This window comes from Bos indicus x Bos taurus, chromosome 28 (assembly GCF_003369695.1).
Source record: "Bos indicus x Bos taurus breed Angus x Brahman F1 hybrid chromosome 28, Bos_hybrid_MaternalHap_v2.0, whole genome shotgun sequence".
Classification (NCBI taxonomy): Eukaryota; Metazoa; Chordata; class Mammalia; order Artiodactyla; family Bovidae; genus Bos; species Bos indicus x Bos taurus.
The window spans coordinates 33108893-33129062 of record NC_040103.1 but is presented as its reverse complement, the minus strand read 5'-3'; the positions used below and the strand labels follow the sequence as shown (position 1 = coordinate 33129062).

Below are 20170 nucleotides of genomic sequence, written 5' to 3'. Positions count from 1 at the left end.
TAAATTGCAGCACACCAGGCCTCCCTGTCCATCACCAATTCCCAGAGTTCACTCAGACTCACGTCCATCGAGTCAGTGATGCCATCCAGCCATCTCATCCTCTGTCATCCCCTTCTCCTCCTGCCCCCAATCCCTCCCAGCATCAGAGTCTTTTCCAATGAGTCAACTCTTCGCATGAGGTGGCCAAAGTACTGGAGTTTCAGCTTCAGCATCATTCCTTCCAAAGAAATCCCAGGACTGATCTCCTTCAGAATGGACTGGTTGGATCTCCTTGCAGTCCAAGGGGCTCTTAAGAGTCTTCTCCAGCAGGTGGACACTATTGGAACTTTGGCATTAGTCCTTCCAGTGAATATTCAGGGTTAAAATCTTTACATACTTAAACTGAAAAATTATTTGTTGTTTATTTGAAATTCAGGTTTTGCTGGGTTTCCTGTATTTTACTTGGCAGCCCTTAAGCCCAGGCTCTGTAGTCAGTGAGGGGCTGACATGCATAACCCCTTTTACTCTTTCATTCATGTTTATTAAGCCAGCTGTACACCAGGCTCTCTGTTGGGCACTCAGGATTCAGCAGTTGGAGGATGCAGACTATAAAAGAAATAAGTAAGAAATCTACGGAGTGTGTTACAAGTTTTAGATGCGTTGTAGAAAAATAAAGCAGAAAGGCAGCATCATTAGAAGATAGTTGGAATTTTGAAAGAGTAGCCAGAGAAGAATGATTGAAAAGGTCATATATGAAGCAAAGACTTGAGGGAGGTGAGGGGGTAAGCCATGATCCTTGGTGGGAGAAGAGTATTCTAGGCAGAGGACACAGCGCGTACAAAAGCATACAGTTTAGGGCCTCATGTGAGGCTCAGTTATCTGATGAGGTCAGCCTTGTTTCCTCAAGCACATTTTTAGCCACGAAGGGGAATTTACTGTCTCCTGTCTAAGAAAGTCTGCAGTGGATTTCAGGTGCCGCTGGATCCAGGTGTTCCAATGATGATATTAGTATTCTACCATTTCTTCTAGTTTCCTCTGTGTTAGCTTCATTCTCAGAGAAGGGTAACCTTTCTTACTCTTTTCAGCAAAATCACAGGCTTGAGTTGTATTGGGTTGGCATAATTCATATAACCATCCTTGGCCCAACTGCTATTGCCAAAGGGATAGACTGGTCTGATTGACCAGCCTCCATTCCTGGAGACAGTGTATACCTTTAGTCCCTTTTGAACCATGCAGACTGAATGAGAAGGTGGAGATTTCCTTCGGAAAATAGAGTGTAGTTGTAAGAAGGGTATGAAGGCTGGGCAGGTAGAGATTACAGAATGCCGACTTCACTTTCTTCCTGGCCACTCTCATCCTAGACAGGATGGTTTCTCTCCTGAGCTTTTTGATTTTTTTTTTTTTCTTTAAAATGGAAAGAGAATAATTTCATTCTTTCTTTCACAAAAATAGTTTAAGAGGAAACAAAGGAAAGATTCTTTTTAAAAAAAGATTTAAAAGAACAATCAAAGCCATAATCCATCCCTTCTTGCTGACCTCTGTACCTTCAAACCAGGTCCACCTCAGCAGGGGTCCGTCTGGCTTTAATTCTTTGGGTAGAATATGTTTTTTAAATCCTCTTGGTGCCCACATCTCAATCCTTGTTCTCTCTCTTGCCAGGAGGCCCAGAAGATTAACAATGGCTCAAGCCAGGCAGATGGCACTCTCAAGCCAGTGGATGAAAAAGAGGAGACGGTGGCAGCCGAGGTCGGCTGGATGACCTCCGTGAAAGACTGGGCGGGGGTGATGATATCTGCCCAGACGCTGACTGGCAGAGTCCTGGTGAGTCCCTGGCCCCCTCCTCACATGAGGGGGCCTGCTGTCTGGCCCACGATCTCTGCTTTTATGGGGATGTGGTGTTTCACTCCGTCTTCTCCAGACCATTGGCTGTTGTGAGGCGGGGGTGAAGAGCGCTTATATGGGATCATGGAGAGACTGGCCTCTTTGTGCACATCTGAGCCAGTGGTCTGTGGGGGGGATTTGCAGAGTGAGCCAGCATGTGGGGCAGAGAGGGCCTGTTGGGGAGAATGTAGAGCATTTCCTCTGCTAGCAGAGTAGGTGTGCACTCTCACACAGTACACACACAGACACACACACACAGCTTGACTATCTTGGTGAGAAGGAAGGATCAGAGAAATGTGTGCTCGGAATTCTGCAGAGGCTCTATGATATGGGATCTGGTGAGTTCTGAGTGTATGTGTTTGCTTGCACATGCACAGGTGTGCATGTGTGTGTTTGGTGGCCTTCTGAAGATGTGACTATTGTCCTCTGGCCACCATAATTTTCAGAAATCCTGCCCTATATGATCAGAATCATGCCCATGTTAGAAACCCTCGGTCATGCTGGTGATGAAACTCACCAGCAGCCCACCTGTGACCGCTGGTCCCATGCTTGGAGCATTGCTTGTGTGACCTTATTTCTGAGATGGCTGTTTCAGCCCCACCTGCAGCCTAGGCTCATCCTTCCCCTTCTCTGTGCACTTACTGCATTCTCTCTGATCTGCTTGTGTGGAGCTAGGCTTCGTTAACTGGCCTCATGAGCTCCTGGTTCTTGGCAAGTATTGTGGGTGGAACAAGCCTGCAGTGACCAGTAATCCCTGTTTGCCTGGGGAACCTGGGACATGGTTCTTTTGGTGCAAAGACTGGGAAAGTTGTGGGTAAACAGACATGAGCTGGTCACCTGGTCAGGCCAGGCTCATGCTGTGGTTGGGCTTCTTCCCTGGGTAGCCCTGACCACCAGCTTCCTTGGGTCTGATGAGTCAAGAGTTTTCCTTGAGAAGGATGTGACATTCTAAATAACTCCCTGTGATTCTGGAAGCTGTTTTGTATGGGCCCTCTTTCCTTGTCCTGATGCTGGGGCTCAGTCAAGAGTCATTTGGCTTAGACATAGAATGAATGGGGATGTCCTGGTGGCTGGGGAGTATCAGAGATCAGGCAAGGATGCTGAAAGGTAGATGCCGTCACTCTTGATGTTTCATGGCAAAAACTCAGTGAGAAGGTGACCACAGATGTTGGGAGACGGTGAAATTTCACCCATCAGAATCCTTGGGGAGAACTCTACATTATATTTTTGATAAGTCTCGCACTCACTGCTTGAGGAAAGGAGTAAGTCACTAAATGTCATGTTCAAGTCACCAAACTGGTGGCCAAACAGCCTTCAAGGAGGACAGGGCTCTGTTAACTGAGGGACCACCAGGAGCTGTGCCTTCTGAAGAATCTGGTTATGGAGTCATAGATTATGTTATTGTTGCTGCTGCTGCTAAGTCACTTCAGTCGTGTCCGACTCTGTGCGACCCCATAGACGGCAGCCACCAGGTTCCCCCATCCCTGGGATTCTCCAGGCAAGAACACTGGAGTGGGTTGCCATTTCCTTCTCCAATGCAGGAAAGTGAAAAGTGAAAGTGAAAGTGAAGTCGCTCAGTCGTGTCCGACTCTTCTCAACCCCATGGACTGCAGCCTACCAGGCTCCTCCATCCATGGGATTTTCCAGGCAAGAGTACTGGAGTGGGGTGCCATTGCCTTCTCCGTATGTTATTGTTAAGTAGTAGCAAAAAGAATCCCAAGGACGGAGGAGCCTGATGGGCTGCCGTCTATGGAGTCTCGCAGAGTCAGACACTACTGAAGCAACTTAGCAGCAGCAGCAAAATAGAAAGTGGGAAAATTTAAAGCTGGGATTATGGAAAGGAGGAGAGAGAAGCTGGTGAGGCCAGTTGCTGTGTGGAGGAAGATGGGAGGTGGGTGGTCTGGGTTGGTGGGACTTAGGCTCTCCTGGGAAGCCCTGAGTGTCTCGTCAGGAATTGAAGGTGGCTTGTTATGGGTTGTGTTGTCTGACCATCACCCTCATCTCCCCTCTAGAGTCTTCAGTAAAGTCTCTGTTATTTTTTCACACTTGTGTGTGAGTAGATTCTGTGTGGGAAATTTAAGGTTGGAGTCTGGGTCTGTGCGTTCACCTGGGTTGAAATGGAAGTAGTGCATTGTTCATGTATAGTACAATGAGAGGAACAGTGAGAGGAACAGTGAGAGGGTGAGGGAACCGCAGACAGCGCGGTCGCACAGTGTGGGGCCTGCTGCTTCAGTGTGGTCCCTTAGGACCATTCTGTCTATCTTCATCAGCTAAGAGATACTGAGCACCAACTTTAGGCCCAGTGTTTTATCATCTCTGTGAAAAATAATGAATAATCCTAATTCCATCGCAGCATGGTTGGAAGGTATTGAAGGGATTTCTGGAGGAGAAATGTTTTGAATACAAATATTGTGTGAGTGTGTCTGTGGTGGAGAGGCTGAGTGTGGGGAAGCAGGGAGTCAAGGAAGAATTCACAGGGCTTCATTGGAGGGAAAGCCTTTGAGCTGAAACGTCTATTTCAAAGTGAACTGAGCACATTGGATGATAGAGACAATATAAAAAAGAAAAACATAGCTGAGCTTGAAAACAGGGACTACTTAGTGGGCCAGGAGCTGAGAAGGATGCCTAATAAAACAGAAAGCATTTGAGTGGAGCTTGGCAATGTGAGTTAGGATCCTGAAAAGTTAAAGGAGAGGAAACGATTGCACAGTGAGGGAGCAGCAGGAGAAGATCAGGGGCATGGTGTGCTGGCAGTGAGGCTGGAGCTGGCAATACAGAGGCACCTGAGGGGCAGTGAGACTGGGAACGTGGGTTGGAGACAGCTTGTCAGCTCTTCAGACGCTGAGCTGAGGACTTTGGACTGGAACCATCCATTTTTGGGATGCATCACAGTTTGTATTTCCATCTACCAGCTTGGGTTGTTTCTACTTTTACTTCAGATTTTTATGGGTATATGATTTTTGATTTCAGTTTGGTAAATATCTGGGAATTGAATTGTTCTGTTTTCTGGTAAGTTTAAGTTTGCAAGAAACTATCAAATTAGCTGTACCTACCAGGACTGTATGAATGTTCTGGTTGTTTTTCATCCCTGCTGGTACTTGGTAATATCAGTTCGTTTTAAAAATTATAGCATTCTAAGCAGTGTGTAGTGATATCTAAGTGTGGTTTTAGTTTGTACTTCCCTATGTTTGGGGCTTCCCTGGTGGCTCAGATGGTAAAGAATCTGCCTGCAATGTAGGAGACCCAGGTTTGATCCCTTGGTGGGGAAGATCCCCTGAAGATCTTGGCTGCTGCTGCTAAGTTGCTTCAGTCGTATCCGACTCTGTGTGACCCCATAGACAGCAGCCCACCATTGTTGCCTTCTCCGGAAGATCTTGGCTACCCATGTTTAAATATCATCTTTCCATGTCTTTATTGCCATCAGTATATGTCAAGTGAAGTTTCTATTCAAATATTTTGCCCATTTCTAATTGATTTGTTATTATTGAGGGTTTTTCCCATTTTTATTGAGCATTATTTTCACTGCTATCTAATTGTCATCACCCTGAAAGGAAACCCTTTACCCTATTTTAGCAGTCACTCTCCATTTCCTTATCCCCAGCCCCTAGCAACTACTAATGTACTTTCTATCTCTATGGATTTGCATATACTGGGCATTTCATGTCAATGTAATCATGTGTTTTGTTTTTTTTTTAAAGTCAGATACTACTGCTGACAACGACGTTACTGAGAGCCTGTCGGGAGCCAGGCACTGTGCTAAGCCCTAAATGTTGTGATCAGATTGAAGGGCAAGGACAGTCTTGAATTTGTTCTTTAGCTCCCATTTTGTTATAGGGGTGCATGATGAGGAAGGCACGGAGCCAGTCTTATCAGTGAATTTATGTCCATTTTACAGTTGAGAAAATCAAGGCCTAGGAAGGGCAGTGAAGTGACAGGGCCAGGCTGGTACTTGCAGGCCTCCAGACTCCCCATCCAGTGCTCTTCCCGTGTCATCACTTCCCATCTGAAGATAATGCCTTCTTTTGAAGCCACTGTTGTCTGTTGCTTTGGCTGTGACATGACTGTCTCTGAGCCCAGTTAGGTCCTGAGGCTGCTTGTTCTGATGCTCCTAACATTTGCGTGGACTAGCATGGCATGCTCAGGCCTTCTTGGCTGGGACTGCCCATGAGGCCAGCTGCTTTCTGAAGATGTCTTGGGAGAAAAGGTGGCCTGGGCTGCTCAGGTGTGCTCAGGGTGGATCAGTCCCACTGCCCAGAGAGCAGGAAGCTCTGAGTACAGGCGGCACCTTCAGAGCAGGCCTCTCCTTTAGGGACGGCAGGTCCTTGCTCTGAGCAGGAAAGAGATTTCATACTGCAGTCTCAGCGTGCGAGGGGAAGCAGCTCTCCCTTCTCAGAACCCAAAGCTGTGTTTGTCTTGAACTGTCCAAATGTTTATCCTTGCAACAATGGGACTCGAGTGAGACTAGACACCGGCTGTGCAGTTTTTCTTTTCAATTTTTAATTTGTTTTCCTTGACGCACAGTTCAGGAGCTTGGCCTCCACATCTGGGCGCTTACTTGTCTCATTGTCACAGGTGAGTCTCAAAACCAGGCAAGGCGGGGAAGGCCCAGCTGGGGAAGGATTGTCCAAGACAGCCTTGGCGTATCTGTGGAGTCACTGGTTGTCCGGATCTCTCAGGCGAGCACACCGTTCATTCAGGAAGTATTTACTTCTCACCTGCACCAGGCATTGTTCCAGGCACCGGGCAGAGGGCAGCGAGCACCAGGGATTCAGCGTGTGCATTATTCACGTTGCTAGACTAGATAAAAGGTTGTAGCATTCAGTGTAAACAATGAGAAATGAGGGTCACTGTTCACTGGTGCTTTTATTAACTGTTAATTCTATTAACAATTGGATGACCACGTCTCAGAATAGCCCATCTTTGTCTTGTGTCTCAGCCTTAGCTTTACAGAAACAGTGAGACCTCCTAGGGCCTCCTCTTTTTTTTTAACTTTTTATTTTGTATTGGAGTAGAGCCAATTAACAGTCTTGTGCTAGTTTCAGGTGGCCAGCAATGGGACTCCTCCATTACTCATACATACTTACATATACATACATACTCATACATACATGTGTATGTATATACACATGTATCCATTCTCCCCAAAGTTCCCTCACATCCAGGCTGCGTAGGGCTTCCTCTTAGAGTGATGGCTGAGGGTTTCTGTATCAGAGTGTACCCCCAGACTCTTAAGGATGACTACTTTCTTATCTTTTTCTTAAAGCAAAAATACTTGTTATCTTCTGATTAGAATGTTGGTGCATGCTTAATTCAAAATTTTGGAATGTATTGGGAGAACTGATGATCAGTTCCACTTTGGGACCTGGAGCCGGTCCACGCTGAAGGACATTTCAATGTCACAGTGAAAGCCGGTGAGATGCTGCCCAGCTGTTTGGGTGTTTCTGGGGACTCTTCTCACTACATCTCATGTTATCTGCTTAAGCACAGACTTGGGGTAAATAGTTCTTTGTGCCAGGATCGCTGTGGTCCTTCTGGTTAACCTCCAGTGAACACTCTAAATTGGGAAAGGGACACTGACCCCTTTTCTGTAGTGGTTGCTGGGAGGCAAGTTCTTGGGCCATTGAATATATGCAGCGTCTCAGGGTTTACATTCTGTATTTGCATCCTCCCAGCTTCATCTCCGCATCTCTTCTCTCATTTCCCCTTTGTGTACTATTTGAACTTTACATGTGTGTAGTTATGTGCTCTGTAGAGTTTGGGGAACTAAATGAAATCTTTCTAAGAATAAGCCAATACAGGCAGACCTCAGAGATACTGCAAGCTCAATTCCAGACCACTGCAATAAAGTATCACAATAGAACTAGTCATGTGAATTTCTTGGTTTTCCAGTACATGTAAAATATGTTTACATTATACTAGAGTCTGTTAACTGGGCAATAGCATTATGTTTTTTTAAAAACAATGTATTATACGTACGTTGGGCTTCCCTGATAGCTTAATTGGTAAAGAATCTGCCTGCAATGCAGGAGACCCCGGTTCAATTCCTGGGTTGGGAAGATCCGCTGGAGAAGGGATAGGCTACCCACTCCAGTATTCTTGGGCTTCCCTTGTGGCTCAGCTGGTAAAGAATCTGTCTGAAATGCAAGCGACTTAAAAAAAAAAATCTTAATTAAATCTTAATTAAAGAGACTTAATTAAAAATCCTTTATTACTAAAAAATGCAAACAATCATTTGAGCCTTCAGTGAGTCATTTACTATCATCAAAAGATCATAGATCACCCTAACAAATGATGAAAAATTTGACATATTGCAAGAGTTACCAAAATGTGACACGAAGATGTGAAGCGAGCAAATGATGTTGGAAAAATGGCACCTATAGACTTGCTCAAGGCAGGGTTGCCACAAATCTTCAATTTGTAAAAAACTCAGTATCAGTAAAGTGCAATAAAGCGAGGTGTGCCTGTATATATAAACAAAAAGGATAAGAACCACACAGAGTAGGCTTTTGTTTATATTGTTTGGTTATACTTTATAGATTCACAAGCCAAAATTAGTGTTAGAAATAGTCTAGGTCAGGGTTAAGTTTTTCTGTAATGGGCCAGCTAATAAATATTTTAGGCTTTGCAAGCTATAGAGAGACTTTGTCACAACTTGCACTCTGCCACTGTAGTTTGAAATCAGCACAGACAGTACATGGGTGTGACTCTGTTCCAATAAAACTTTATTTATAAAAACAGGTGGGGGCCCAGATTTGTTTCATGGGCCATAGTTTACTGATTGTTGGTCTAGTTCAACTTCGTATTTCATAAACTAAGAAATTGAGAGGCAGAAATTGAAAGAAAAATTTTAGGTGGGAATTCCCTAAGGTAATATAATACGGAAGTGGCAGTACCAGTGAACACATTTATAATGGGAAAAATTATAGGCATACAGAGTTTAGAGATAGATATAGGCACACACACCAACACCATCTCCATTAGCACCTTGTTTCTGAATATTCATATTAATTTCCACAGCAATCTCAGAGTGACTATTTCCCTAGAAAAACTATGTATTGTGGCCAAGCATGGCCTCACCTCAAGGTGTAAGCATAGCCTACACTGGCTGGGTTGTGTAGCTGCTCAGCCCCTTTATAGATTCAGTGTTTTGTGCTCACTTCAAAGCCTGGTCTTGCCAATATATCTATCAGCTCCTTGAACAAAGATAGAGCCTTTAGAATTACTCTTTTTTTTTTTGCTTATTGACCTCATATTCCCATGCTGCTATATTTAAATATTGCTCCATGAAACAGACGCATCTAATCCATGAATTGAAAATATATTCTACTTGCTTTACTGTCTGGGGAATGATTTGTTGAAATAAGGAGAAAGAAAAATGCCAGTCTTTCCTTTTATCTTCCTAAACATATGCATGTGTGGCATTTTACATTAACATAGTATACATAGCCTAGACCATTCTATCCTTATCTGCTAGGGCCCCATAGAGACTATGTAACAAGCCTTTCAAAGAGAAATAATCCTATTGGCTTAATAGAGTTGAATAGGTGCATTCACTGCTGTGCTGTCTGTACCTGAAATTGGACCAGTTGAACAAAATGGAGAGCACATGGGCAGAGCTTAATCACAGGTGACACCGTTGACTTCATTTCTCCCTTTAAGTGCCTCATGATGCTGGTGACATTTCTTATCAGCATCTTCTACTTTGTATTTTCAGTGGTGCTCGGTGGCAGATTCACATACCTCACATTTCCATCTCACTCTCTTCCTCACCTCCTTCCCTATCCCCCTTTTTTACATTTTAGACAAATGTACATAAAATTTCTATATCCCTTACAGATGATCCCTTACAGATGACGCCCTATGTAGCAGACAGATTTTGGGTTGCATAGACTTTTTTTTTTTTTTTTTTAAAGTAAGAATGCCCCCATGCTGCTGCTGCTGCTGCTAAGTCACTTCAGTCGTGTCCGACTCTGTGCGACCCCATAGACGGCAGCTCACCAGGCTCCCCCGTCCCTGGGATTCTCTAGGCAAGAACACTGGAGTGGGGTTGCCATTTCCTTCTCCAGTGCATGAAAGTGAAAAGTGAAAGTGAAGTCGCTCAGTCGTGTCTGACCCTCAGCTACCGCATGGACTGCAGCCTACCAGGCTCCTCCGTCCATGGGATTCTCCAGGCAAGAGTACGGGAGTGGGGTGCCATTGCCTTCTCCAATGCCCCCATAGTGAAATGGTATATCCTGCTTTTCATGCAGTTGAGAGTAAATTGAGATTTAATTTGAGTTTAACTCCCCTGAGGCTTCTTTTAAAGGAACTGAGTGGTAATCCACACTCCTATACCCCATGACTTAATAATGACTCTTTATTTTATCCTGTGGATAAATAGAGTTTATATTTGCTGTTTGAATCAGTAAATCGAACAAGGAAAGCTTTATTTATTTTATTAAACATAAAGGTTTATCTGTGATGAAGGATGCAGTAGACTGCACTAGATTTGTTACTTGGGACCCAGCATCATTGGGTGGGAGAACAAGTCCGAGAAGTCACTGAATTCAGTCGGAACCCATGGTTAGTAGTGAGCTGTCTGTCACTGGAGATGTTCAAAGAAGGGCAGGATCTCATTTGGTGGCACTGCTTCTGATGGTTGGCCAGATTTCATCCTCATTACTTTCGTTAGGGTCCACAGAAAATTAGATGTAGGAGATGCTCCAGAATAAAAATACTTTCCTGGAAGTTGAACAGATTTCTTGTCCCGTTTTCAAGATCATCCTGTGGGTATCACTGTGTAAGTCCTGCAGTAGGAAAGACTTTGGCCCAGCATTTCCCACTCCTGTTTCACCATGGAACCCTTACCCCATGAAGCATCTGTGGGCATCACAGAGAACAAACTTTGGGAAAATTTTACTCACCCCAGCTATCACCTATGAGCCAAATCTGGCTCACTGTCTGTTTCATACAGCTCACAAGTTCAAGATGGTTTTTATATTTTTACATGGCTTTTAAAAAAAATCAAGATTATTCTGTGACATGTGAAAATGATGTGAAATCATATTTAAGTGTTCATAGAGTTTTATTGGGACACAGCCATGTTCTTATTTACATGTTGTCTATGGCTGTTTTTGCAATGCACTACCATAGCAGAATTGGATAGTATCTGCAGAGTCCCAGAATCACCACCCTGGAGGAGTTACTGTTGGGTACTGGACAGAATGCATTTGGTGACTCCAAAACCAGACCAGCAAGTTCCCCTTCTGCTCTGTGGCCGACAGGACTCAGAGTGGCCACCAGGACTTGGTCCCATGGTTCAAGGCAATGGATGAGATGTACCATCCAGTCCCTTCTTATAGAGACCCTCTACATTTACTTCCACAAGTTCAACTAAATGATGCAGTAGAGAGAGGGATACAGGGGTCAGAGCTAGGCAGGACCCCAAATCCCACTGTTGACTCAGTATAGGAATTTCCGCTTCCCACGGTCAGTGGAATATGTCTGAGAATTGTGCAACAGGGTTACTTTCTGTCTCCTGGACTCCACCTGCCTACATCCTCCTACAATCAGTGCACCCCAGGCCCAGCCCGGCAGCCCAGTGTCTGGTCCCTGCCATGGAAGATGCCCCTGGTCCAGGCCTGCAGGCCAAGTGCCTCAGCCATACCAGCCACTGGACCGTGCTGCCAGTCTGCAGGGCATAGGCTGTGTGTGCCCGCCTCTCCAGCACATTCTGCAAAGAGCAGCTATTAATTTTGCTAGCTGGTGTGTTGGCTTCTCTACCCTCCCCCATGAAAATAAAGGAGACTTTCAGAAATTAATCCCCAGAGAGTCCTGGGGGAAGGAAGAGCCTTCTGACCCAGGAGCAGTCTGGTTCATCCTGGCTGTTCACCCCCGGCTTCTGCAGCCTCTGGTGGCCAGTGCTTATGCTGATGCCTCTTTCCACTGGGGTTTTTGCCAGGAGTGGGTGCCTGTTTTGTTCTTCTGTCTCGTCCATCTGTTTGTTTATCCATTTCTATCCACTCATCCATCCGTCCAATGCACATGCCTTCGCTGGTGTTCCCCAGCACACAGGAGCGAATATGGCGTCCAGGCAATGGATAAAGCAGGGCAGTCAGTGCTCTCCTTGTCTCTGTTGGCTCCGGTTCAGCTTCTCTGTCTGGACTGGGAGACAGCAGCCTACCGTGGGGCTGATCCAGCACCATCTGAATTGGGGCTTCTACTCTCTTTTGCTTCCCATCTGGCCTGGTGTCTCATTCATTTGGAGCCAGCAAGAAGGACAGGTGGAGCACTTAGCATCCCCAGATCGCCAGGTCCTGCTTTTCCTCTCTTCCTGGGACCTGCCTCCTTGGGGAGGGATGCTATGGTGCTTGGCATGTGGAGGGCTGCTCTGTGTGGTATGACAGGGTGGTTAGGAACACAGCCTCTGTGGTCATTCTGTTGAATCTCAGCTTTAGGGCTTTCCCCCTGGGCCAGTTGCTTCATCTTCTAGTGCCTCAGTTTGTTTATCCATTCAATGAAAGTAATAATAGTCTCTGCCTTTTAACATTCATTTTAACTTTTTATTTTGTGTTGGGGCATAGCCAACTACCAAACCCCCGTCCCATCCAGGCTGCCACATAACATTGAGCAGAATTCCATGTGCTATACAGTAAGGTCCTTGTTGCTTATTCATTTAAATATAGCAGTGCACATCTGCCTTTTCATGTTGTTAGGAGGATTTGATGCATCAACATATGTAAAATGTTTAGAATAGTGCCCGTTATGTGGTTAGTGCTAATAAGCATTTGCTATTATTATTCTTGTTAGTATTAAGGGAGCCTGGTCACCATAACAGGGAGGAAACATGATGGTGTGGAGACACACAGGGACAGGGAGTGGAGGATAAATCCTCTCCTGTGACAGGAATGGAGGAGCCCTCAGACACTGCCAAACTCAGACATCATTTAAGAGTGCTGAGCCACCTCTGGGCATGGCCATCTAAATGGGGTCTGAGTATTCCAGGACCCAGGTTTGGGTCCAGCCAGCCGATGATATTTGGTCCATGCACACAATTCAGGCCCTGTCATTTCTGAAGCTGGCTCATGCCAGCCTGACTCATCACTGTCAAGTCAGCCAGGAAATTCTCACTTCATACAGCCATCCTGAGCCGGCTGGGGGCCGGAGGGCTGGCTGGGCTCTCCCTGGGAACTGTACATTGTAGGCACGTGTGTCACAGGAAACCCTGGCAGGCTGACAGATGAATCTTGAGGAAAGAGGGACAAGTGTGCTCACTGTGGTCCCCATATCCAGTCCTCCCTGGATGTGGGTGAGGCTGATGAACACAGGGCTGGTTTCAGAAGGCATGCCAGTACCTTCTGACATAGGGCGGTGTCTTTACCATCCATTGACAGGCAGCAACCCCAAATCTGTTGGGAAGATGGAAGAAGGTGTGTTAAGTCACCAGAAGAGAAGGACACAGGTTCTACTGTATATGCCCGGACTCTCCTCCAAGTCATTCACCCATTCCTTCAAGTATTCCTGGAGTACCTGAGAGGTGTCAGACGCTCTTCAAGGCACTGGACACATAGGGGTTCTTCCAGCAAAGTCTGCAAAGTGAAATCATCCCAGGTGTTGAAAGTGAAAATGTGTTGTTGCGTTTTCTTGCAGTGCTTTTGGGTGGCAAGGTGCTTGAAGTAGTTTGGTGATAAAACAGGGCCTGTGACCTTTCCATCCATCCTCGGACAGGCCTGGAGACCCACCTCTTCTAATCCTGATCACATGTCTTGTGTCTTTCTGTGGCTGGATGCAAGGGGCCTGAGTTTAACCATATATGATTCATGTTACACTGGCACACTCTCTCTCCTTCCCACTGTTTCTTTCTTCCTCCCTCCCTCCCAGTTAGTAAAAGCTGGCGCCCCCTGGAGGCTCTGTAGGAAACAGAACATCTGTGTTTGAAGTCCACCATCTGTGGCTTCCCGGGTGACCCAGGGGTAAAGAATCTGTCCGCTAATGCAGGAGGTGCAAGAGAATGGGTCCAACCCCTGGGGTCGGGAAGATTCCCTGGAATAGGAAATGGCAACCCACTCTAGTATTTAATTCCACAGACAGAAGAGCCTGGTGGACTCCAGATCATGGGGTCTCAGAGAGTCGGACATGACTGAGCACAGGCACACCAGATGCACCTCACGCTGGGACACTTTCTCACGCACCGTTTTCCCCAGGGCCTTCGGGAAATGCTCACAGTTTAGCACTGCCCATTTGTCAGAAAAGTACCTGATGGGCTGAGACTCTCCTTGGAGCCTCCATTTCAGCTGTGAAGAAGTTTGTTGAACAGGAAGACTCAAAAATAGAGATGATGATGACAAAGTTGCCAGCCATTGTCATTGCCAGGAAACACGTGTTTGGAAAATCACACTCGGGACCACACACGAGCTGATGGTTCCAGGCTTACTTTACGAGGCTATGTTTAGGAGGAGGCAGACTGACTCGTGCCTCTGGGCCCCAAACACCCCAAATTGGTGCACTCAAAGCCCTGTTTTTAGGCTCTGGGTTCAGAATGAGGCTTTTCCCAGGAAAACAACTACTTCAGAAGAATGACAACAACAGAAAATCTGCCCTAAAAACTTAATTGCCGAAAATGTTCTCAGGTGTTTGAGTCGTGGAGGGAAGTAGGACAGGACACTTACTTCTCTGTCTTTCTTAAGGAAATTAGGGCACTTGAAAGCTCAATTAAATGTACCCAGGCCTCTTAAGCACTGGGGCTGTCCTTTTTGCTCATCTAATTACTGTAGTTCACAAAATTGGCCCCGTGCTGACATGGAAGGCTCTACGAAACTGAGGAGCCAGGGACCTGTTTGAGTGGAAGCTCGCTTCCTGCTTCACAAGCCTCCGGGGACACAGATCTTACCTGAGGACATCCAGGTTACCTGTGAACTTGCCTCCTCCCTGGGCAAGCAGACCTCTGGGCCTTCCTTGTTTGCTGGAGGTGAGTTAATCCAGAAAGTAAATGGACTGGGCATTCTGGTTTCTTGTACCTATGGAAAAGCCAGGATCCAGCACATTACGCTGAAAGGTTGAAAAACTTTCACCTTCCCAGACTGCTTTTAGTGAAGAGGCTGAATTTTGATCTTTTCCCCATTTCCCCATTTTTCTCTTTTCAGCAATTTTTTTTTCCTCTTCATTTCATGGTGGCTGTTGAGGAAGCAACTGTCCCCAGGGAAACAGGGAGCAAGCAGCTCACGGAAAAGGAGAGAGGAAGACAAGGCTCCACTCCCACATCACTCTTCCTCAAATATTGGCTTTGCTTATACTAAAAATAGCTTGCAACGAAAGCTGAATGACAGAAAAGTAGCATTTCACAGGGCAGAAGCTACCGGCTCCCTGACCTCCACAGGAACCTGCTGGTTCTGTTAGCCTGTGGGCTTCAACTTGCCCAGGAAGGGGTGGGGTGCAGAATCCCTCTGGGAGGGGACAACCTGTTTCCTTCTGTGTCATGCTGGATCTCTCTGGAGTTAGTTCTGTCAGTCAGGCATTCACAGAGCCTTCTGCCAGGGCTTGTGCCCCAGGAGTGACAGATAACTTCCTGCAATGGAGAGTGGCTGGTTTCAGGGGCTGCTTGTTCCCACAGGCCCCTGTGTGTGGGCTCCGGGAGAAGCTGCCATGAGGTTACTGTCTCCCCCAAGCCATGAGGTGGGCAGTATGGCTTCTCAACCACTTTCAACCTCTCCAGGAAGAAAGCTTACATCCTCAGGAAGGAGGAAATGAGTTTACTGACCTAGCTTCATGCAATGTATCTGTCTGGGCCTTGGGGATTGGTGATGGTGTTTTAAGATCAATTTGGGATATGAGAGCAGAGGTTACCATCACTTCCTTTCATCTGAAGAATGGTGAACAGTGGAACACTGTGTTCTTAATCCGGGCTCTGCCATAATCTCTCTGGTGACCTTGGATAAGTCCATTCCTTTTCAAGGTCTTGGTGTATCCATGGATAAAATAAGGGGGACTGTGAAGAAAGCTGAGTGCCAAAGAATTGATGTTTTTGAACTGTGGTGTTGGAGAAAACTCTTGAGAGTCCCTTGGACCGCAAGAAGATCCAACCAGTCCATTCTAAAGGAGGTGGGTCCTGGGTGTTCATTGGAAGGACTGATGCTGAAGCTGAAACTCCAAAACTTTGGCCACCTCACGCAAAGAGTTGATTCACTGGAAAAGACCTGATGCTGGGAGAGATTGGGGGCAGGAGGAGAAGGGGACGACAGAGGATGAGATGGCTGGATGGCATCACTGACTCAATGGACATGAGTTTGGGTAAACTCCAGGAGTTGGTGATGGACAGGGAGGCCTGGCGTGCTGTGATTCATGGGGTTGCAAAGAGTTGGACATGACTGAGCAACTGAACTGAACTGAATAGTCTGTTCCCTGGCAGTTCAAATTTTGTTATGTTTTCTCACTTCCTCTACTGTCCTTTATTCAGCAAAGGCAGCAAGTGGTGCATTTGGCAATGAGCTCAGCACTTGGGGAACTGGAAAAGGAGAAAGAATAGTCCTTTATCAGCTTCCAGAGAAACTGGAGGGATGCAGAAAATAGTCAAGGACCCAGTCTCCTGGCCCTGCCCTGGCTTGGCACTTCATTTAAGACAAAAACAAAAACTCTCCCTGTGTCATCAGGCCTCTGCCTCCCTCTCATCTCTTAGGATTATTTTCCTCCTGGACTCCTTTCCAGGCGTATCACCATATACAGAGAGAGAAGCAGGTGGCAGGAGGAGCAGGGCCTGTGACCGTGGAGTTGGGTAGGAGGAAGGATGCGGTGGGAGGAGGGGTCACATCCCAAGGGACCAGTTGCTCTTGGAAGAAGTGTCTTCCTGTAAACCACTTCCATCTTGGATATCCCTCCTCTAGTTGTCTCCCAAGAGTCGGAAACCCCCGAGGGGATCACGTTCTGATTTAGTAACCCCACTGGCAGCAAAGTTGAACTGAAGAGCCTTCTTTCCCATGGAGCAGCCTTTTGGAGACCCTCGGGGAGGTCTGGGTTCTGCCCTTTGCTGTTTGCATTGCTTTGACAGATGTCAGTGAGAGTCCCAGAGTTCCTGGAAGTCTGTTCCTCTTCTGGGCAGAGGGCAGAGGGCAGAGGCAGCTCCATCTCTTGATATCTGTAAATGTTTCATAAGAGGCACATTTATTTAAAGTCATGACCGACAGAGACACCCAAGAGGTGCTGAGGAGCGAGGAGACATGACCGTGGCAAGAGTCATTTTTTGTTTGGGGAGCAAGGTAGCTGATATACCTGTATACCTAATATACCTAGGGGGTTGACAGGAGCTGCCAGGCATTTAGCCTCCAAATTACAGCAAAGGTGTGAATACTGAGGTTCTTAGTGGGTTTGATGTTGCAGAGTTTCCCCTAAATGAAGCTTTATTTTCAGTAACCTTCTTTGATGAACTTGAAAAAATAACCACCACAGACCCTCAACTGGCCGTCTATTTTGATGTTTGCAATTTAGTTCAAGAAAAGACCGTCCATGTCCTTGGGAGTAAGGACTGAGCCCTTCCTTGGATGCTAAATAACAAAACATCATTGTTCCTCTGATTTGTGCAAACTTTGCAAACAAGTAGAATTTTCTGGTAGCTTTTCCTAGAAAGTTACATTGCTGAAGCAGATTTTCGTAGCTTCCTGGACCAGGAGGAGTTGCTGTGTTGGGGGCTCAGGGCTCTCTCCAACAAATCAACCTCATAGAGACGATGCAGCAAAATACCCTTCCAGCCTCCAAAGATACAGTTCCTCTTCCCCAGGTTATGATGGAGAGATCCAGATAGAATAGAAATAAATAAGTAACTCGATTCTCTTTCATTTAACTCTCAGACACAGCCTCTGGGGCTAATTATTTCTGCTGTGGATTTTGTCAGACCTTGAATCGCAATCCTTTTGCCATAGGTGGTATATTTTAGAAATGCAAAATGACATGAAAAACAATCCGCTTTCCTGAAAGACAATTTTGTGTACATTAAACAGACACATTAAGCCATTTTACAAGTGAGATGTTTGTTCTTAGGGATCTGGAGGAAATCTGAATTTCTAATTCTGGGCTTTTTAATAATTTTCAAAAGAACTGAGGATAATAATTAAATGTCTTTGAACTTCCCCAGGCTGTCTTTTCTTCCATGATCTCATAGCATTTGAAAAGGAACAGAATTCTCTACCTTGATGAAATCCTTAAGAGGATAGAGGGGACATTGGCCTTAGGAGGAGCTTTTTAGCAGAATGAGGGAATCTAAGGTAAAGAGGCCCAAGAAAAATACACAGAGTCACTTTCGGAGCTTCAGACATAGGTGTAATGGAAGAGCCTTCCAGCCAGTCTTTTTCTTTATAGCCTTGGCTTAGCCTCGCCTTAGCCACCCACTCCAGTGTTCTTGCTTGGAGAATCCCAGGGATGGGGGAGCCTGGTGGGCTGCCGTCTATGGGGTCGCACAGAGTCGGACACGACTGAAGCGACTTAGCAGCAGCAGCAGCAGCAGCAGCAGCCTTGCTAGGGCTTGGAAAAAAGGCCAAAGAAAAGAAGAAAGATCGATTTTAGTTGAGGGCTTCCCTGGTAGCTCAGCTGGAAAAGAATCTACCTTGAATGCAGGAGACATGGGTTTGATTCCTGGGTCAGGAAGATCCACTGGAGAAGGGATAGGCTACCCACTTCAGTATTCTTGGGTTTCTCTGATGGCTCAGCTGGTAAAGAATCCATCTGCAAGTGGGAGACTTGGGTTTGATCCCTGGGTTGGGAAGATCCCCTGGAGAAGGGAATGGCTACTCACTCCAGTATTCTAGCCTAGAGAATTCCATGGACTGTATAGTCCATGGGGTCACAAAGAGTCAGACATGACTGAGTGACTTTCACTTTCAAGGGTATCTGTAATGAGAATATATGTGACATCTAGCATTTTATAGCTCTGGAATTCAAGGATTAGAAGAGATTTAGTCCAGGGAAGGTGAACAGTTTCATCTCCAGGGCCCATTCTGATTAATTGGTTGGCCAGATTGGTTGGCTTTGCTGAAGATTCAAGGCTGTGCGGCAGGGTAATTGGGATAACTACTCTACAGAATGCTGTGATTGATTAGTGATGTCTGCCATGAGCAGTGTCTTGGGAGGTGGCAGTGCCAGTGTTTTTTATGCCTTGTTATGCCTTTGCTACCTCTGTTTTAGATCATTTTCCAAAAAGTCTATGAGTGATTTAAGTGAAGTTTGTCCAAGGTCATGCAGTCAGTCCAAAGCAACAAATAGACAAGAACCCATGTTTCCTAACTCTCTCTAATATTTGATACTGGAGCTCCATAGGTTAGATCTTAGAGGGGGAGAAAGCTGTCAGCTTCCTGGATGAGCCTTCTTTTTCTTTTCTTTCTTTTTCATATTGAAGCCTAGTTTCAGATTTTTCCATCTGGAGACTTTCTTCAGTGTGAGGAGAAGTGGAGGGGGTGGATTTCAGATCCACAGTGATTCTACAGACAAACAGAAATGCAAGCAAAAATTTCCCCTTTATTAGGTCTCCTCTCAAAGCTCTTTTAGCACTGAGCACAGGTTGATCACAGCCCTCCTACTGCAAGGCTGTCCCCTTGGCCCACTCTCGGGGTTCCATTCTCCCAATCTCTGAAGATGCCTTTTTCCACACCCCACTCTCTTGCACCATAAAAAGTTTTCAGTGGGGGTTGACGTGTCATCATTTTCTCTCTAGCTTCAGAAGCCTCACTTTCTATTTCTGCCTGTTTTCTCCCTTTGTGTTTTATCTCTTCAGGTATTCATGCTCACATCTTAATGACTATGCTTACAAAGATAAATACATTTTGCTTTTGACCAAAAGCAATTTCTGCCCTGACTTTGAATTGAAAAGTCTGCAAGCATTGCTGGGTGGGAACAGGGGGTAGAGTCCTCAGCTTCGACCTGGGAATCATAAAAGTTTGCTAAGCTTTTATCGCTTCCATCAAGATGAAAATGGGATTCCAAGGCTTCACATGTGATAGATAAATAATAAGGAAGACTCCAGCTTTTGTCAGAGCAAAGCTCTCTGAACCAGTTTTATGAGTCAACCTATTATATGCGTTCTCTGGCATCTATTTTATTCTGATGTCAGAGAGAACCTTCCCCAGGAATTCATGCAGCACCGGGGATAGATAAGGATTTCAGACAATTGGTAGATCTTGGAAAAAAAATTCCCAAATCATGTCCTTGAGCCGTAACTCACCCCCACTCTGCTCACCCATTCCTCATTTTGCTCCTTACTTCTGCTGCAATGGGAATTGAAATAGAAAGTTCCACTAGCTGTAAGACCCAGGCTGGGTTTAGATGCTGGGTGGTGATGGATAGGGTGATATGA

At 45.9% G+C, this 20170-nt stretch overlaps 1 protein-coding gene across 1 annotated transcript in view; it reads left to right on the top strand.

Annotated features, from left to right (window-relative positions):
* KCNMA1 (potassium calcium-activated channel subfamily M alpha 1) overlaps positions 1-20170 on the top strand; it is a 771888-nt gene that overhangs the window by 224621 nt on the left and 527097 nt on the right. Inside the window, 1 exon segment of the mRNA XM_027530425.1 lies at positions 1639-1800. Coding sequence (XP_027386226.1) covers positions 1639-1800 — 162 coding nt within the window.